Source organism: Pollicipes pollicipes, unplaced genomic scaffold (assembly GCF_011947565.3).
Source record: "Pollicipes pollicipes isolate AB1234 unplaced genomic scaffold, Ppol_2.1 Scaffold_7243;HRSCAF=8683_pilon_pilon_pilon, whole genome shotgun sequence".
Classification (NCBI taxonomy): domain Eukaryota; kingdom Metazoa; phylum Arthropoda; class Thecostraca; order Pollicipedomorpha; family Pollicipedidae; genus Pollicipes; species Pollicipes pollicipes.
Genome location: NW_023597042.1, coordinates 134,255 through 154,503, shown reverse-complemented (window position 1 = coordinate 154,503; position 20,249 = coordinate 134,255). Strand labels below are relative to the sequence as shown.

The following is a 20,249-nucleotide window of genomic DNA, read 5'->3' as shown; positions in this document are numbered from 1 at the left end:
CTATCTCTCTCTCCTCTCTCCTCTCTCTCTCTCCTCTCTCTCTCTCTCTCTCCTCTCTCTAAATATAGCACCTTTCATCTATTCATGGTGTGCCCTTTCTGTCAGAAGAAATATGTAACACATGTGTAGAAAAATTAATGAATATACCCACATTTGAGTGGCAGTGGAAAAAATGCATCTATGAAGGAGACCTAAGAAGAAAACTAAAAGGATATCCTTTCATGAACACAAGCTTACATAATTCATTTGGGCAACAAAAAAGGAAAGATAAAGAAGATGTACCAAACAAATGGTGTGATATGATGCAGCCTACCAAGATAGTAAGAAATGGGGGAAAATGTTTCAAACATGGCCTGGCAAAGCCACAAGATAGTCAGGGATCTGCTTGTTTTAACAGAAAGAATGCCTGAACATGGATATTTCTTGAGTTTGACAGTCATAAGGCCTTTTGTGGTGAATAAGATGTGTGGAAAATAAAATGTCAAAAACAACACAGATATATCAGAGCTAGATAGCATAGAATGAGTGCAAAGGTTAGACAATGTACAAACATACAGGAACTTTTTAAAAATGAAGCAATGGAGAGCAAAGGTGAATATTATATAAGAACAGGACAAACATCTCACAGGAAGTGTCAGGGAAAGACAAGGCAAGTGCAGCAAGAGACAGAGACAAACATAGACAGAGACATAGAGAATCTCTCCCTCCTCCCCCTTCCCTAGGCCTGTTATGTTAAACCTACTGCTTCTTTCCAAATGTATATCAATTCAATTCTGGAATGTCTACCAGGGATGCCACTTCATATATTGTCAGCCCTGAGCCCCCCTCCAGGAAGAGGGGCCCTCCCCTCCCGAATGTTCCTGGCCCCCTGCCCCACATAAATATGAGCAAAAAGGAATACTGGACCAATGAAATGCAGACCAATGCAGAACATTCCTCTGCATTGGTGGTATACTACATATCTATCTTAAGTTTTCCCTTTGTGGAATATTGTTAATTTTGTACCACATAGTATCCTTTAACCACACATGATTTTGATTTATTCCCCATAGCATCCTTTAACCATATTATATAATATTGGCATTCAAACTAATTTAAATGCAAGGTTGACCTGCACTTACCAGCACATTTTCAAGCAATGGCACCTGGGTTAGGAATAAAATATGCAGCAATAGGCATCAGCTCTTAAGGAAAAGGAATCCGGCTGCATGAACCTGTTCCCACCACTTTCCGCCAGCCCTGAGCTAATTTGAAAGAGACATTCCTGGTATCCGATTGTCTTTTTTTTATAGACATACTTGCCATCATACCAACCACTGAAAGACAAATAAACATTTTACAAAGATCTCAGCAGCACATGTGGAAGCATCCCTATGATGAAACAACCGAAGTGCCTATGCCAGTAGGTTAATATATCCATAATGTAATGTTTCTCAAGTTAAATTAGTAAAACTATCCACAACCACTGTCAGTCATGAAATATCAACAATTATTTTTGACAAATTAACTAAAAAGCCAGGATGCTAAATTCTTCTTAAAATGTGTGTATGTTCATGAATGCTAACATGCTAAGCAATGAACAACATCCAGCAAATACTGTCGGCCCTGCTATGGCGAAAACCGGAAAATTTCCACAATGAAATGAGACGAATGCGGCCAACCGAACTACCATCATCCCACGTCTTCAACTCTCCCAACCAAGACCAATCTGCCACATCGCGACAGATACATGTAACTTACTTGAGTTTGTTTCTTATGTCGCTTAGATGTTGTAATGGTTGGTTAACCTTTTGCGACTTATACAGCACAGCAATGATGACATGCCGCCATTATCGATCTTGCTGTTCTCCGTTTGCCAGAGATGGGCATGCAATAATGGTCGAAATAATTAGTAAATGTTTTTATTGGAGTTATTCTCATCTCATGTGCCGTGAAAGTGATACAAGCTATTAACTGTTGGCGGACACTCATAATAATTCATTCATATATTATTTCATTGGCAGGGTTTAGAAATGGCAGAACATGGAAGCCCAGTGATGTGTTGTATTGCAATGGGAAAGACGACGGCAGAAGCAAAACATAGCTATTGGAGCTTTATAGCTAGTTTAAATGAGTATAAATGTTTGGAAGAAACATTTATTCCCTAAATCGCATTTGGCATTCTCCACCTTTTTCTGTCCTCTTTCACGGTATTGCTAAGTAAATCGAAAAGGCTCTTGATCCATCTCCACACTAATGCTCTAAGGTCACGAAGGGTGAACGTCCATTAAATCTTGCCGGGTGAAGCTCTCAGGTAGGTAAAATTTAATATCCCTGGTACATTCATTTTTTAGTTAATTTTGCATAGTATCCTATGTCCAACATTTGCCTCTTGTAGAAAACCATTTAAGACCCCGTTGGCTGGATTGTATTCACTTTGCCAAATGTGGCGCTACCGAAAATAAAGAAGTAGTGTTGTGATATTCTCGACGGCCATTGTGTACTTCGGCGTGTCAGAGAGATGGTGACGTTCGTCATGTTGGTGTATGGATCCTTGGGCGTGGTTCATATACTCGGGTCTCTACAACTTAAATGGAACAGAAGTGCTTGCTTGTAGCATGGGCACTGATGTGTAACCGCCATCTGTTGCACAGATCAGCCATGCCCAATGTTGCGCGTTCTAAAGTCGCTATGCTTTTCTTGGCTTTGGGAAAGGATTCAGCTCATCGTTTTTGGCTGGTCTGTCAAGAACATTGGCCAGATCATGCTTCATTGCAATTAGCAACATTTTAGTAGCTTGTATTGAAAGATATTCATTCCAGTGGCCTTTGTGGTATGCCATATCAATTTTTTTCTCCATATGAAGCATTCTGGCATTCTTGGAGGCTGATTCCACCTTTCAAATGATAACCTATAGGCCAACCAACACCTGTGAACAGTGGAATTATATCATTTGTGAGTATTGACTATTATCTGTGAATACATGTTGGACATGTATTGTTTTGTGATGTATTGATATGAACACCATAAAGCCCATTGAATGGAGGTGCCTAATAAACATCTGTGTCTGGACATGTATTTGTATTTCGCCCTTGAAAGTAAAATGATAGCGTTGTACCGGCGACAACGTTCGTAGTACGCCATAGCGTCGGAAAGATGGCGCTGATCGGTGATTGACGGGCGAGTCAGCTGAGTGTTGGACTAGTCAGCTGAGCACAGGGAGAAGTTCGCTCTCCCCCCCCCCCCCTTCCCCCGTTACGGTAGGAATGGATAGATTGGGTCATGTGAACTGTTTCTAGGTAGCATAACACTACATTGGATTGAACGCCGGGAAAGTGTATGCCTCGGTATGATAGCCACGCCATTTGTTATTAAGGTGCACAACGAAAAAAATCCCACGTGTCATTGTCATTGTAATTTGCAGGCGTGGCTACGCTAGCTGACGTATGGCCTCCTGCTAATATCCTTCTGTTGTGATTGTGATGATATAGTTCGGGGAAATAAGGCATGGCTTACTGAGGATCGTAAAATTCATTGGATTAGAATTGAGCAATCAACTAAAGGGGTTCCTCTCCGAATTTGGCCCTCTTCTGGAAGCGGTGTGACGGTGGGCAATGTGGTGTTTCATATCAGATGAATGCTCTGATTCACGTGCACTGCAGTCGTTCGGCCAGGGCTTCGACAATGGGTGGAGGTCGGGGGGGGGTGGGGGAAATGGTTGATAAATGGTTCGTGATGTTGAAAGCCCGTACTAAAAAAGGTTAAAAATTTGCAGTGCTGTAGCCACCCAGGTGTTGTTTAGAACTGTTAAGCATTCAACCAAAGTGATTAAGTGATAAAACATTGTGTCATGTAGTTTTGAACATGCACACTTGCAAATTTAGCAACAAAAACCTCCACACTCGGCGCTGCACTCTCCATTGGCCCCGTGACGTCTGCCTCGCCCCGAGCCCACGGCTGACCTTCGGCCGGTGACACACTGGCGGACAGAAATGATGACGCATCTGAAGAAGTATCTTTGGGCCCGTAAGGACATAAATTTGTCATGTATTTAAGAAGGTCATCTGGGTGTGTATTTCACCTGTGCGGATTTTCAGATCGGTAGTAAGAACGGACTAGCCTTCGGAGCACCGCGGAGTGGTGCTGGAGTCTGGTGGCTGAACTGACAATATTTATGGTGTCGCAGTAACTTGATTTGTGCAGCGGGCAGTCTTAAAAAGGTAAAAGTATACACCCCAGTTTAACTTTTGAACGGTGCAATGTAGTTGAAGGACTTTCGGATGTATTATTTTGCGAATCCCTATTGAGCGCCCCCATGCCCCACCCCCTCACGCACATACCACTTGGTTTCCGGGACCCCACAGCTTCGAGGAGCGTCTCCAATCCGGACAGGAACCCGTTTTTTGTGTTTCAGGGTGAGTAAGTCTTTTGCTGTTCGCCCCCTCCTCCCAACTCCTTTTGCGAAACTGTGCGCGGTCATTCTCCAGTTTGAGAGCCGGCGATGTTACACGGATCTTTTTGACCAATCGGCCCTGGTGGTGGCAGGGCTCAAAACGGGCATATGACGCAGACACGCATATGCTCCGAAACGGCCCCTCCGGTCGCCTTGAAACCTTCAATCGATTCTGTGCAATGAGGTGAATATTGGGGAGGCGACATCGAGAACCTGACCTGAGGTCAAACACCCCGAAAACGCGGAGAAAATTTTTTTTACATGCAAATGCAGGCAACTCGGATCTCAGAGCCTACTGCAACCGATCGCTAAAAAATATTCACTATCGGATGCCCCATACCTGATTCTCCCTCGCAGTTCTAGAATTGGTGACTGGTTCGGGTCAAAGGTTGTCAAATTTCATCAAGTCCAATATTCTTGATCGCAGGCAACTTATCGCTCAGAACCCTGCCAAACTGATAACTGCCAGACCTTTACCATAGGATGCCCCACAACTGATTCCCTCTTACAGGGCTCACATTTCCAACTGTGATAACCCTAGGCCAGGTCAACAGTCGTCAAGTTTCTCAAGGTCCAAAATTATTGCCTGCAAACTGCTCATTCAGGAACGATTGCTCCGATCATTTCAAATATTTACCTCTCGATGGGACGCACCTAACAGCTGCAATGTGCCATGAAGCCATACGCAATTGTTTTGGTAGTGCCGAAACGCGCGGGGCATTTTTTTTCGCGGTTGTGCACGCTACAGCGATACATTGTACACATGTGCGCTAATGCAATGGCGTTGTCTTCTTTTTTTGGTGAGGCAAAGGCACGCAAACACACACAAAGTACAATGTGCAAGGTATATTTAATTCGGTGTATTTGAGACGGCTGTAATCGTCGAATCAAGCGTTGACACGGCGGCGCAACAATAGGCGCGGTGGAGCTCAAGGTTCCCGTTGACTAAACCGGGGACGTCTTTTCCGTCAATTTTACCCCTTTCGCTTCTGGGACGTGTACATCCGCGACGAGCGATATACAGAGTGCAGAAGCATGTTCCCAAGGGAGGATTCTTAGGTCATTGGTCTGTTGCAATAGGACACTGACCAAATCGGCCCACCTCGGTCTATGCTCAGTTCGATTCGGCGTACTTTTGAACGACTTGAAACCAGAAACCACCGGAAGATTGCTTGAGAGACATGTACATAATCACGACAAAACGGTATTCGCACACCACACACAATGATCAGCCACGCACCATCACGTGGTTCGCTGCCATTGTTCTGTTAATCGTGTCGACACCATGCACAATTCAGTGCGTGATTTTCGGCACAACACTTCCGCTAAGGAGAATTTCAATCTCATAGGGCCAGCCTGACCAAGTTGCACGTCTCCTTCGGAACAATCGTAAAGGAAAGCGCGGGGTTATAAATGACACCATGCTTGCAACTTCAACAGAGAATGAAGAGGAAATGGCGTATTGGGTGGTAAGGTTTGGCAGTGATCAGCGTGGCAGATTCTGACCTATAAGTTGTCTGCCAGCAAGAATTTTGGACTTCGTTTGAATTCGACGACTTTTGACCTGACCAAGGTTCGCCAAATTTGGAACTGCAAGAGGGATTCAGGTATGGGGCATGCAGTAGTGAAAGTTTTACAGCGATCGGTGCAGCAGGCCCTGATATTTGGGTTGTCTGCATTTGCATGCAAAATCTTCCCTTCGCGCTTTCGAGGTGTTTGACCTCAGGTCAGGACTCAATATTGCCTCCCCGTGACTTATCTCATTACACGTAATCGAATGGTGAAGGTTTCAAGGCGATCGGATAAGCCGTTTCGGAGAACTTGTCTGTCTGTGTCATATGCCGGTTTTTAGACCGTGCCCCCGGTGGTGACTTCGTGCCTACGCGTGGTCTGTAACCCACTCGTGCGTAACAGGCCATAATTTTGGATTGTTTGCACCACGTCTAGTGTATTTTCCGACGGTCATGTTTAACTAAAACAATGTTCCAATGTGTGCAAAAAATGAGAAAAGGCAGCATGAAAAAGGTGCGGAAGGTTAGGTTATGGTAGTTAACTTAAGGCAAAAAATATCGGGGAATTATCGGCCTTACTTGGACTAGTGACGCCGTTTGTTAGCAAGGTGCTCAGCAAAACAAAGTCATGCTGTTATCGCGTATTGTTCATAGGGCTTCCACGACGTCGCATGGCTAGTCGATGTATATGTATAGCGTTTTCCTACTAGCCTTCTGTTTTAATATTATCCAGCGCTTTGGGAAACAAGGCTTTGTGTGCTGAAGCGAGAATTTACAGATCGTTAAAACATCGTAACTGATTATCCTTGCAGAATGTAGTCCATTGGTATGTTGTTCGATTACGACCTACTTTTGCATTAATTTTTCACGTAACTGAACAAATTTATTAGGTTAAACAGGAGCGTTCCACATTTTCATGGAGTTTTAAAGTAAATAGCCATCTTAAGACCACTGGTGCAGTTCCTAGCCCTGCCGATCTTAAGAACCTGAAACCCGTCTAAATCCTGAGCTGCACGCCCGCCAAGATGATAGACTGGGGGAGAGTATTTCAAGGTCACCTTGAAATTCGTGACGTCATAATAATGTCACTCATATCCTGCCATTTCATAATCCATGCGGCGATCAAGGCCAAGAAAATAAGATGGAAATATAATGGTCGAGTCATTCATATCTGGTGTTCGCGAGCACAATAACCAACTATAACGGCTGTCAACTGGCTTTTAATCCGTGTTGTGCAAGATACGATGTCGTACTGCAAATAATAGATAATTAACAGTTCTAAGTTATTTGCATTGTGCGCAGCGAAGCAGGCGCGCAAGCGCTTGTCGTTTCAAAACGGAGGAGTTGTTTACCTTGAGCAACCTTTTCGACTTAGAAGCATGCCAATAGTAATAAGTGAGCTTGTCTCATTATATCTCACGTTACTTCAATATCTTCAAACGTGAAACATTCCCTTCAAAAAATGCATCAACATTTCATTATGTGAAGAATAAAAGCTCGCGACTTAAAAGCTGCCGCGCGCATTGCTGGTATGCGACTGTTTACAGCTGGTCCACCTATTCTAAGCAACTGCGTGAACTGGTATTAATAAAAAGCTTGGTACTTGCACAAGATTTTGCTCGAGATCTGTCGTTGAAGCACTTCAATTTATTCAATTTATTGGCGGATCTCTGACTGCAGGGGCTGTGCTGGTAGCAACATGCATGGCTTAACATGATAAGAAGCAAGACAATCTAACTAGCGATAAGGATAAGAAGACAGCAATTTAGACGGCGTTGACACCGCTGGGACAATGTGACACATCTGGTCTTTATGCTTCCGGAGCGCAACGAGCATTTGATCTCCCACACATTCCTTGTAACCTGACTCCGAGCCTGTGAGCTTTTTTGGGCCGCCTTATATCGAACATACGCTTTCTGTTCAAACACAGCCAACACACAACAGTCAGCGGTAGTTGTCTTTTCTAGGCGAAATGATGTTCAACCTCCACCCCCTGGATCTTAATGGTGAAATAATCCTTCCAGTTCACAGTTTTAATACCTTAGAATAACATCAGATCGCTGTCTCACTTCCAATGCGCATTTTGCTGATCTTAAGCAATGGTGCGCCAGACGACTGAACATAATAAAATGCATAGCAGGACGGGAGTGGGGGGGGGGGGGGGGCCGACAGACGCACTCTCCTCCGCTTCTATACCTCCCTGGTACGCCCGATCTTGGACTATCATGTTTTTCGTTTTTATATTTTTCCAAATAAGTCGAAACCCTGAAGACAATACAGAACGCAGCCCTCCGTATAGTGACTGGTGCACTTGCACCTCCCCGGTCCCAAATCTGCTAGCGCACACGAATATCCCCTCCCTACCACACGGACGAAAATTACAACTTCTCAGATTTTACGCACGCGTCACAGCGCACGTTGGTAACCCCACATACAGCACTCTCGCATGCCTCGGCCCCAGCCGCACAGTTACCAACGCGGAACTTCAGCATCAACGATCAACACTCGCGTTATTCGAGCGCAAACGAACGCGTAATCTCCCGGACATCCATACGACCCAACTCCCAGTCCCCGACCCTTTTGGGGTGACCCCATACCTAACGTAATCTTTCTTTTAAACACAAAAAACGAAACGTATCAGAAACCGAAGTGCAACTCGTCGCTCAGTCCGAAGGAGAATATGACCAACACACCTTTATTTATACTGACGGCTGCCGGGGTGATGGCTGCACAGGAGCCGCCTTCGTATATCACAATGACAGTAAATCAAGCCGCTTGTGAAATTTCAACACTGTGCATACGGCTGAACTAACAACAATCTTAACAGCCCCGCCTCGCATCAAGGTAGTATGCAAAAGACAGTCACATGCACAGGCTCTCATTCGTCGGGACAAGCGCTCAGCACTCTTCGTAACTCATCCCATCCGATTATAAACGACATGCGTGGAACGCTCTGCTCCCTTCCTCAACAAACTCACGCAGTATTTCTTTAGATAACGGGATACGCCAATATTTATGGAAGCGGCGTCGCTGATGAGGAAGGAAAATGTAATGAAACTCCAAGTGTTTCACACCACAACTTCTCCGTATTTTAGTCTTGCCCCGTCAGGGGCTGCAGCCCCTGACGGTGCACCTGCACTCGCTGCTCTCCCAGCGGCGACTCCCCGACAGCGGGGGCCGCGAGCCGAAGCCGTGCGAACGAGCCGGGGCCGTGCGATTGTGTACCTGTTCATCATTAGGATCAGGGTGGGGTGCTCGTAGTGCAGTTGTATGTGTCCTGCGCCCCTGCTGGGACGGGGCACGGCACGTGGTCAGGTTCGCAGGCCGGCCCCGGCCGCGCGGCAGATGCGCGCCGCCGCCGCAGTTCGCACGGTCCCGGCTCGTTCGCACGGTCCCGGCTCGCGGCCCCCGCTGTCGGGGAGTCGCCGTTGGGAGAGCAGCGAGTGCAGGTGCACCGTCAGGGGCTGCAGTCCCTGATGGTGCGAGACTAAAATACAGAGAAGGTGTGGTGAAACACTTGGCGTCTCATTACAGAAAACAAAGTATCATGTTCCTGGGATGTAATCATCGCTCGCGTCCCCTTTCCGCTATTATTGCAGTCATCAATTTACATTTTCGTCTCTTTCTCCAGTTTGATGGAGGTCAACGCGCTTATCACCATCTGCACACAATCGAGCTCATATTACAATACTGGCCGAAAATTAATGAAGATAATCGCCCCAAGGAAGTGCTGCTTGCCAGACCCCGCATCGGTCACATGCAAGCCGCCCACTAGTGCCTATTCGAGCGCACTCCTCCGCTACGTCATCGCTGCAGCATCCCATTGATAATCACTTCCTCCTCGTGCGGCCGGTTTATCAATGATCAAGACGACCGCCCAACAACAACACCAACGCCAATCGGCTTCCATTAAATATCCATTTTTTCCTTGCTGACCCTTATCATGACATGCTCATTCTCCTGTTTGGGGTTTGTACTCAGTACAGGATGAGATAATTTCGTTTGAGTCAAGATGTTTTCCTGCGTAAATTGGCAAAAATTGCAGCTTGTTCCTCACTGGCTAGGAGTTCTGGCTTTTTCTAGTTCAGACTTTCCAAGACTTAATGACATCACACAACACTGCAAGGTCGTGCCGAGCAGCGGGGCCCGGGACTGCTCTCTCCGTTGCTGCGATGAAGCGGCCCGGCATCCATCCACCGTGCAGGTCGCCGACATGCCAGCTGAGCCAAGGCCACCGCTGCCACGGACACCATACAAAGGACTCGCTGCGTCCGAGGAGTCTGGCGGAAGGGCCAGTGAAGAGGCTCACTTGTTAAAACGCGTGGAATGCGTGTCGCGCCGTGAAATATGTCAATCTGTTGCTACAATTTCCTTTACTTCTGCGCAATTCTTCAACAAATCTGCGTCGATATACATAATGGCTGCTTCAAGGTACCACAAGCTACCCTAAACCACCAAAAAGATGAGCTGCCCTACTTGCAAAATTCCGCCCAAACTTTCCAAAACCTGCTCTAAACTTCGTTCTTACCCTTACCCCTACCCTGCCCCGGCGAGGTCTTGTAACATGCCATATCTTGCTAACAAATCTCCATATGTAGTGTCAAGTGTGTCGTCACCACCTGGCAATTGAGGGATGTAACATATTGGTCCATGCCCTGCTCATGATAGTCACGCACGTTTGATTTCAAGACTGTTGGATGGGAGCCAGCCTTCAAAAAATTAATCCACGTTGTCATATGGTGGCCTGGCAACCTTGCGCCATATGGTGACAAAGTGCTGACTCTGAGCCAAATTCTGAGTGCTCGCGATTTACAGCACACGGGTGCTGAAATTGTGTCTGCTATCTGTATTTATATAAAATTGTGATATTAATTTCAGTTAACTATCAGAGATTTACGATTAAGAAAGTAGTATTTTTGTAATTGATCCCTTGTTGCAGGTCAAAAGAACACCAAGCCTTAGTGATGGCCTTCAGCAGTAAAGTAGTGTTGGTGACAGGCGCCTCATCAGGCATTGGGGCGGCCACAGCGCGCCTGCTCGCCGGCCGTGGCGCCACACTGGCGCTGGCGGGCCGACGCGCCGATAACTTGCAGCGCGTGGCCAGCGAGTGCGCGGAGGCGGGCCGCGGCCAGCCGCTGCTGACCATCACTGGCGACCTGACGCGTGAGCCAGATGCAGAGCGGCTGGTGGAGCAGTCGGTGCAGAAGTATGGCCGGCTGGACGTGCTCGTCAACTGCGCCGGCATCCTCGAGCTGGGCAGTGTCGAGACCACGTCGCTGCAGCAATACGACCGCCTCATGGGCATCAACGTGCGCGCCGTGTACCACCTGACGATGCTGGCCGTGCCGCACCTGGTGGCGGCGCAGGGCAACATCGTCAACGTCTCCAGCGTGAACGGGATCCGCGCCTTTCCCAACCTGCTGGCCTACAACATGTCCAAGGCGGCGCTGGACCATATGACGCGCTGCCTGGCCCTGGAGCTGGCGCCGCACCAGGTGCGCGTCAACGGCCGTCAACCCAGGCGTGACGGTGACGGAGCTGCAGAAGCGCGGCGGTCTGGACGAGGCCGCCTACGAGCAGTTCTTGGAGCGGAGCCGCACCACGCACGCGCTCGGCCGGCCCGGCCAGCCGGACGAGGTGGCTGCCGCCATCGCGTTCCTGGCGTCGGATGAGGCTGCCTTCATCACAGGCGCCTCGCTGCCCGTGGACGGCGGCCGGCACGCCATGTGCCCGCGCTGAGGGCGGGTGGGCCTGGGCGGCGTCACCACCTGCGGTCGACGGGCCGTCTGTCGGCTCGGAGCGGGGGGGGGGGGGGGGGGCTCGAGGACTGGACTCCGGGACGGCCAAGGACTGCTGCGGAACACGGCTGTTACGGGATTTTACATCAACGCTCTGGTTTGCTACCATTGCTTGAGTTTACTTGCACGGGTCGTCAGCAAAGTGCGTCGAAGTGTGGAAGACTAGCCGGGGCTCAGCGAATCAACGCAAGGGCGAATGTGCAATTATCGCGGGAAGGGAACGGTCCCGCTGGCCTTTCATCCTAGCTTCGCTAGTTAGTGGTAGCAATATTGCCACGGCAGCCGACCGGCAGACAATCCCCGTTAATCATAACCACTAGTTCAGGAATTCTGACGCCCTGATTCTGACCCACTGTTTTTTATATGCCCTTTGTAACCCTGTGGATGGCCAGCACTCGTGGGGCAGGTTTTACACGAGTGGTGGTTACTGAAGACTGATACGTGGCGCAGGTTTGAAACAAGTGGTGGTTTCTGGAGACTGATGAATCTGTTCTTGTTTTTTTTTTTTTTTTGCTGCGGGTACGGCCATGACTGGTCCCGGTATTCATGCAGTACGACCACTATATCGTGCCCGGACATCCTGAACATCACGGCATTGAGGAAAACCACAGAACGCGCAGACTCGATCTGTATACAACACGGATATCACGGCCAAATGACCCGGACCACATGACCACATCAACCGCATGACGAGCGTCAGAAGCAGTGAGCTCCACTATGAGGTTCGCGCGCTATTGCACCATCAGCGCCCACCTGAGAAAAACCCACTCGTCGTCAAAACGTTCGCGCCAAGCTCAGGGCCCGCTGAAGTAAGCTGGGTGTTGCGCATGGCCAAACTAGCAGTACGCCGCGTCTCCCCGTACACTCTGCCCCCCCCCCCCCCCCGTACATTCTGCCAAACATAAAACACGCTCAGACACGATCAGTAACACCGGTACCACCACCACACGGGCCTAGCGCTGCTGTGCGGGGCCGGGGCCGGGTGCGCTTCACGGTGGAGGCGGCCACGCCTGCCGTCCCCGAAACCTCGAGCAGGTCCAGCTCACGACGCGTTGAGGACTTTCTTCACTGACGCGACGATGTCGGCGGCGGTGGGCAGGGCGGCCTCCTCCAGGCTCTTGGCGTACGGCATCGGCAGGTCGGCGCCGCACAGCCGCGTCACCGGGTAGTCCAGCTCGTAGAAGGCCGGAGCTGCGCGTGGAGAGCATCGGGACAGGTCACGCCAGCTGGTCAGGCTCCGCACTCTGCGCACTGGGACAGCGCTCAAGAACACTGACCGAGCGGCAGCGCACGGGCACCGGAATCGCGGAAAACACTATACGAAGTCGCTGGAAACCTGCCTCACAAACATGATAAGTCGGCACCAAGCATGACAGGGTGTCAATGGGCGACCACGTCGCCTACGGCACGCCGTGTAGGGCAGCTGGCGCAATCAAATGCAATTATAAAAGGCGCAACAAAAACACGCATCAGAAAGACCGCGAACCCAGCAGGCGCAATCCCCAGGCATGTCTACGATTTTCGAATTACCAACATAGTACACATGTGGGACAGGCGTACACTGTACTGTGACATGCCATTGAAGACCAGATGATTGGACGAATGAAAACATGCTCACATGTATGGCAGCAACGAATGACCCAAAGAAGTTCAGAAAGTTCGACATTGTCTTCTGTAACATCCATATTTCGTACATTCTTTCCTATTTCGTCTATCCACATCGGTATTTGTCCAGTAGTTTTAAACGATGGTAGCCTACGTGAGAAACATGCGATAGCCGTTTTCCCGAAGGGGACATGATCACTGACTCAAGAGATCGGGGACCACAATATGACCCTGCAATTTACAGTGCCGCTTGTCATGACGCACAGAATACGGTCAATCGAAACTGCCCGGCCCCACTCCCCCAACCACGGTCGAGGACACTATACCATGCGCGGCAGCTGTTTGAAGCGAGCTGGGGCGCCTGGTGCGCCTCGCCGCGCCCGTGGCCACGGCAACTCACACTCCATGATGCGGGCGGAGATCTCGGAGCCGACGCCGCACTGCGGCCAGCCCTGCTCCACGGTCAGGCAGTGGTGCGTCTTGGTGACGGACTTCTCGACGGTGGCCATGTCGAGCGGCCGCACCGTGCGCAGGTTGATCACCTCGCACTCGATGCCCTGGGCAGCCAGCTGCTCGGCCGCCTCCAGGCAGATGCCCACCGGACGCGAGAACGCCACCAGCGTCACGTGCGAGCCTGTGAGCCGGGGGCGAGTCACCGCGGGCGCCGAATGCCACCTCGCAGGGCCGGGAATGCAACGTTCGTGGTATGACACCGCCCACAAGTCACTGGTGCTGCCATGGACACGGCTCAGACTGCGCGGCGGCACAATTCATTGATCAACTCCGCCACCAAGCAAAATACACAACCGTTTGCTGAGTCTCTGAAATATAAATAGATCATTGTGCACATATCGCAAAACGCTTCCACACTGTGAACATGCTATAGACAAAAGACATTCCAACAATTCAGCCCCTGCATATAGACATCTGCCACACCGCCATTGTGCCGCACCTTCGCGCTCAATCTTGGCCTTGCCGATGGGCACCAGGAAGTCGCGGTCCTTCAGCAGCTCCTCCTTCACTTCGAACGGCAGGCCATACATCAGCTCGTTCTCCAGAAATACCACCGGATCCGGGTCGCGGATGGCCGACTTGAGCAGACCGCGGGCGTCCTCAGAGCTGTACGGGGATACGACCTGCGGCGGCCGTGGCGCAGCGCCGTTTGTCACGGGGCCAGAAGACGAGCACGGCGTGCCCGCTAGCCCAACGCAGCAGGACACAGGTGCGATCGTAAAATATGGTTTCGAAAGAAAAGTTCGTGATTATCATCACTAGGCGGGCTGCATGCACCCATAGCCAAGATATCGCAAGAGGCGTAGGAAGGTCGGCGAGAACGAAGTACCCGTGGGCTGATGCAAGAATGGCATTTTGGCCAGATGAAACTAGATTCTGGCAAATGTGAAAACGATGGCTACGATCAACACTGATTGAAGTCCGTCCACTTCACTGCAAGTTGGTGCTGTAGAGTCGGCCGCAAATATGGTGGAAATACGTAACACAGGCAAACGTCGAAACAACGAGTGTCGTCAACCTATGATAAAGCTCACAATCTTTGTTCTGTCGAGGAAGCCACATTTTGTTCTGAGAAGTGTATTAGTCGTATTGTGCGCATTTATTATACGTATTTGTACATCGTACATGCATATGCATGTGCTAGTTGTACTTTTAAGCTGTTTTAGAGTTGCATAACCAGAAGTAATTGCCATAGTATCTGAAATTTCGTGGTTTATGGCAGCTTATGCCACCGGCAGTTTTTTGACGGCCTGTTTTAGTCAGTTAAACCTGACTTCGACTGGTCGCTACCGGCCCAGGTTTAATGGCGATCAACCGACATGGCAGCAACGATCCAGACTCTACTGAGATATCCAGACACCTTTCATCCCCAACTGCATGCCTTCAACAGCGCATCGACCGCTGTTTTGTGTTGCTATGCCACCAGAGACGACTTACTCATAAACAAACGCACTTACTTCGCCTCTCGGTCCAGTGGGGCTTGGATCGTAACGTCACAGGTAGGAATGGGCTTTCGTCGTGATGTCATAGGTAAGGAATGGGCTTACTCCGCAGGGATGGGCTTCCACGGCTTATGAAGAACGGGACAGCCGGAGTGTTGGGAATCACCACGAGGTCTGGGCTGGCCTTAACGCCGAGAAAGCTGGAGTGTCCAAAGTTACTGCGAAGGTTGGACTGACCTCAAGGCCACGACAGCTGAAGTGCCCTGAATCGCCGCGAGATGTGGACTGACCTTGAGGCCAGGACGCCTTCAATACTGGGAGTCGCCGCGAGGCCTGCACTGACCTTGAGGCCGGGACAGCTGGAGTACCAGGAAGCGAAGCACTGCGAGTGCTGCGCCGCCACTCCGGCCGCCGCGCCGTTCGGGCCGCGGAACACGATCGGGACGTTCATCTGTGCACGACGGGCCATGGTCGTGGTCAGCTCGGCAGGGCAGCACCGGAAGTCACAACAGAGCCACAGCCAAGCACGTGACCAAGCCGGGGCAAAGGGGTGGTCCTTTCACCTGCCCCTATAACAAGATCCTTAGACCATCCGGAGGGTGGCCCCAGGGCCCTCCCAGGTAACAACAGCGCCTGAATGTTGGAGCGTGGTTCGCAGTGAGCTATACGACTCTTTCTCTGAAAGGCGTAATACCATGCATGCAATACAGTGTGACGAAGAAAACACAATCCCGTCCTCCGTGGCGAACACCAAGCTGGGGCGTGTAGCCCACGAGGCTGGGCACCATACTTGATCGCCATTTCTGTATATTCCGCGAACTATTTCCCCGTCCCTATCGCCACTAAAAGGACATGAGATATTGCCCAACCAATGAGCATAAGAGCTACTTGTGTTTGTGTAGAGTCTAGCGATTGCTCCGAGACGAGAGATGACATACCAGGCCGGCAGACATGTAGTAGGTCTTGGCTGCCGAGTTGATCACCTGGTCGATAGCTTGCATGGAAAAGTTGAAAGTCATGAATTCACAGATTGGCCGCAGCCCCGCCTGAAACGGGTCACGTCACGAAATGAAGAACGCATAGTTAGGAATACAGCCAGTGTCAATAGCCAGCTTTGGAAATGTGGTGTGATGAGGCATGCCAAGTAACTGTTTAACAAAAACATGGCCAAATACACGCGGCATATTTGGTTGTTACACACCATCAGACCACAGATACCAACCAAAATAAGTATTTTTAATGCATTCGATACAACGGCGCATTCTCGCAGGGCTGGCTGCAAAAAGGCTTGGGGCACGTGGGGCATATTGGGCATATTAGACATATGCCTAGTTCAAGATTCCCACTGCCCAAAAACGTTGTTGCATGACAGACCCGAAATCCCGTGCAGATCATAAGCGTGCGACCCAGATCAGCGTCGGCCGCCGCCTCCGGCTACCTCCCGCACTCACGAAGGCGGCGCCGACGGCGATGCCGGCGAAGCCGGACTCGGTGATGGGCGTGTCCATGACGCGCTTGTCGCCGTACTTCTTCCAGAGGCCGCGCGACACCTTGTAGGCGCCATCGTACTGGGCCACCTCCTCGCCCAGCAGGAAGACGCGCTCGTCGCGCGCCATCTCCTCGTCCATGGCGCCATTCAGCGCGTCGCGCACCATCACCTGCGCCCGGCAGGTGGCGCTCGTGCTGAGCGGCCGCGAGCAGCCGCGCTGCGGGAGGGCCGGCCACTTTAACGGATACTCCGGACGTCACAGTGAGGAACCTTGGACCTATTTCATCCATAACATCAGAGAATGGATCTTTACATGTTGGCACATACATCAAACTGCATGACAAAATATAAATGGTTGGGTGGAGTACACATGCATTTTCATAACACAATAAAATTATTGTTGATGGAAGTAACATCAACCACTGAATGTCTGGTATAATTTGACAGTTTTCAAAGAAAATTGTGTTTATTCTCTGGTGAATAAAACCAAGGGCCCCAACAAATATCACAAATTGTGTTTTAGTATGACTGTGAATGGTAGTACAATACATGGATTCTTTAATGAGTCTTGGTGCAAAGTTAGCATAAGGCTTGCAATGCATTGTTTTTGTTGTTTGAGCCTTTGTTGCAAGAGCCTCTGTTGATTTTAAATGGCAGTTGTTAAAAGACATTCTATTACAGATAGCATGCCTACTCTCATATAAAATAAGTGAAATTGAATGCATCAGAAAACATGTGTCCATTACTTACCAGAAAATGAATGGTTCCTCTAACAAGCATTTTGATTTTACAAAAAGCTGCTCTTCAGTTGGAAGTGTAGTCTGTAAAAAGGAACACATAATTACAAGACTAGAGACTGAAATGGGCAGCATGCAAATAAAGTCATGGAAAATGATACAAGCTACATGAACACTATCTCCCCTCATGCCTGGTCCTTCTCATGTTTGTTCACTTACATCATGAAGTGAAATTCACATGAATGAACATAAAATATTACAAAGTACTGATATTTACATGTAGAGTGCTATTTCCAATTTGGTGCAAAATTCTAGCATGCATTTAATTGTTGTGCTCAGCAGCAGTGAACTATCTAATAACAAGGTAGGAATACCAGAACATCAATCTAGTGACTTTGCTAAAGCTTCTGACCAAGAGTCAGCAAATATCCAACAGCTCCATTAAAATGTGCCGCTTAATGATTCATTGCTGAAAATATGACAAACTACCCAAATATAGTTTCACTAACAAAGCTATCACAATGCACCTAATGTTCAGATGATATCAACTGACTTCATATTTTTTTCATGTTGTCTACACTTTGCATTGGGTGTGGATGCCTGTGATTTCTTTTCTTGTGTGCATTTTAACTATTATCTACTGGCTTTCATGTAATTTTGACATATTGTATACATTGTATTGTGCTATCAAGTATTGGTATAGACATCATATAACTCACAACATGGAGGTGCCTTATAAACATATTTGTATCCAAAATGAGACCCTGTCCAAAATATCTCATAAGTTGAAGACTCAGACTAGGACACAGGCAATGACCAATACTCAGTATACAGCATACATAAATGTTCTTTAAGCACCAATTCCTTGCCAAAATTCAGGAAAGGCCTAGGACAGATCAGCTGAATCAATGATTTCTTGGTTGCATTACCTGGCCATCAAGTATGACCTGGATCAACACATAACATCAGACTTTTGATAGCTGCATTCCCAATCCACAAAATTAAATTAAATTTAATGTATGTGTTATGTGTAATGTAATGTGTGTGTTAAATCAAAACCAGTAAAATGCATCAAAGATATTGAAGTGCTAGAACAAAAGCTATCACATAAGCATGAAGCAATTTAATTGCACCAGCTTTCACTGCTTGAACTGAACAGATAAGCCAGCTGCAACTGGCCACACAACACATTGTCAATTGATGAATGCTATGAATGCTGTAAATTCAAAACAAGATGAAACAACTTTGTATGTGGTATATGCAGGGCGAAAGTGATGTTAACCCATCTCGGACAGAGCACCAAATCCGAGTACCTAATAGGATGCCTAATTAGAAGTCACATGATGCAAATTAGGTCATGATTAAAATCTTGGAGATCTCAGGTCACAATGCCATCAGGCCCTGCCTCAAGCTGAGAAGTTGGCTTCCCCAATTCGTGCAGCATCAGACCTGCCCCAAATATCACGTAGACCGGTCTGCCACGTCTTGCAGACTAGCGTATTCCCAATCCCAACACCCATGTTATCTTTTGACTACATTGCCACAGAACATACCAGAAGACACATCAAAAGAACTGAAGTCCTCACAGAAGCAAACTGGCGCTCACTCTTTCCCAAGGTCTTACCCTAAAAATGTTTCGCGCAACACCACACAAATAGTATTACCGAGAAACGCCGCCCGATAGCCACAAATATCTGCACAAGCGAAGGCAAGGCTCACGAAAACCGGTTCTCGCCGCCTTCGCCGCGGCGTTTTCCTCGCCATCACTTGCTACACCTAAAATACTAAATTATCAAGCATCAATCGCATAACTAGGGCGGAAAGCCCTTCCCAATTGGAGTCCGTTCGGTCCAGGGAAATTATCCAACGTATACCTATTTCCCCGATAATCCACGGAGCTTCCCCACTCACAAGTCTCCCCAGTCTTGCTTGGCACCCAGCGTACAAACCAACACATCCGCGATAATATTTAGTACGAACGCTTACTAAGAGGGAAATGGTGTTGAGTATCGATTGACTCCACGGTTACGGACTCTACGATTGACACACACTAAAAGCATGTCTATGCTTAAGGCCGCGTGGTTTGGTACGCATGGATACTAAGCACCGTAGGCGGATAACCCAAGGCTCAAGCATCGGAAATGGGGTGCATAGGGGTAAACTTTATGGATTTATTTGTTATTAATGGGAGTAGAATACCCTCACCATTTGGGGATCTCGGATCAAGTATGGGAAAGGGGTTTGGAAACGTGCCTGGAGAAACTTTCGCACCTTAATTACAGGAGTGTTATCTGCCGGGTGAGTAAGATATGGATATATCCTGGATTGCAGGCCTTGTGGAAGAAAATGACATCCGGATAGTGCGCTGATGATGGAATATTGCTTTTGGGCTGTATGGATTAGCATCAGACTTGCATTTGACCCAAATTTTGGGGTCGGCCCAGCGCTGGCTTGCTTATTTTGGGATTTTATCCATTTAATGACTCCTATACACACACATACATACGCATATATATATATATATATATATATATATATATGTGTGTGTGTGTGTGTGTGTGTGTGTGTGTGTGTGTGTGTATGTGTGTGTGTGTGTGTGTAATTTGGCAAACTCAGTTTGGCAAACCCGAGGCCGGCCGCCGAGCGATGAAAAAAAATCCGAATCAGGTGTTCCAGGCGCCACAGCGGTGCGCGTGCACAACGGAAAGGCTTATATCAGCCC

At 48.6% G+C, this 20,249-nt stretch overlaps 2 protein-coding genes across 5 annotated transcripts; one reads left to right on the top strand and one right to left on the bottom strand.

Moving 5' to 3' along the window:
- Positions 1–2,221: 2,221 nt before the first annotated feature.
- Positions 2,222–11,682, top strand: LOC119110878 (3-oxoacyl-[acyl-carrier-protein] reductase FabG-like). The gene is given in 3 exon segments (XM_037234755.1): positions 2,222–2,293; positions 10,883–11,450; positions 11,452–11,682. Coding segments are annotated over 2 exon segments (774 nt in total). The 5' UTR covers positions 2,222–2,293; positions 10,883–10,907.
- Positions 11,683–12,354: 672 nt separating this feature from the next.
- Positions 12,355–19,461, bottom strand: LOC119110877 (pyruvate dehydrogenase E1 component subunit beta, mitochondrial). 4 transcript variants are annotated; one of them, XM_037234752.1, is made up of 8 exons: positions 19,439–19,461; positions 17,541–17,611; positions 16,753–17,007; positions 16,240–16,347; positions 15,645–15,752; positions 14,299–14,482; positions 13,747–13,980; positions 12,355–12,932 (listed from the first exon to the last, which is right to left on the bottom strand). In XM_037234752.1, the coding sequence occupies exons 2-8, from the start codon at positions 17,568–17,570 to the stop codon at positions 12,784–12,786; spliced, it is 1,068 nt and encodes a 355-aa protein (XP_037090647.1). In that variant the 5' UTR covers positions 17,571–17,611; positions 19,439–19,461; the 3' UTR covers positions 12,355–12,783. The 4 variants fall into 4 exon arrangements, with proteins under 4 accessions (XP_037090647.1, XP_037090646.1, XP_037090645.1 ...); XM_037234751.1 differs by lacking the exon at positions 19,439–19,461 and adding an exon at positions 19,192–19,286; XM_037234750.1 differs by lacking the exon at positions 19,439–19,461 and adding an exon at positions 19,152–19,260.
- Between the last annotated feature and the right edge of the window lie 788 nt (positions 19,462–20,249).

What these genes read in the sequence shown, in the direction of transcription:
- LOC119110877 (XM_037234752.1), bottom strand. Translation starts at nt 17,570, where the DNA reads ATGCTTGTTAGAGGAACCATTCATTTTCTG. An exon ending in TCGCCGTCGGCGCCGCCTTC is followed by an intron (nt 16,348 to 16,752) that starts GTGAGTGCGGGA and finishes GACCCGTTTCAG; the next exon opens with GCGGGGCTGCGGCCAATCTG. An exon ending in CTCCGCCCGCATCATGGAGT is followed by an intron (nt 12,933 to 13,746) that starts GTGAGTTGCCGT and finishes CTCCACGCGCAG; the next exon opens with CTCCGGCCTTCTACGAGCTG.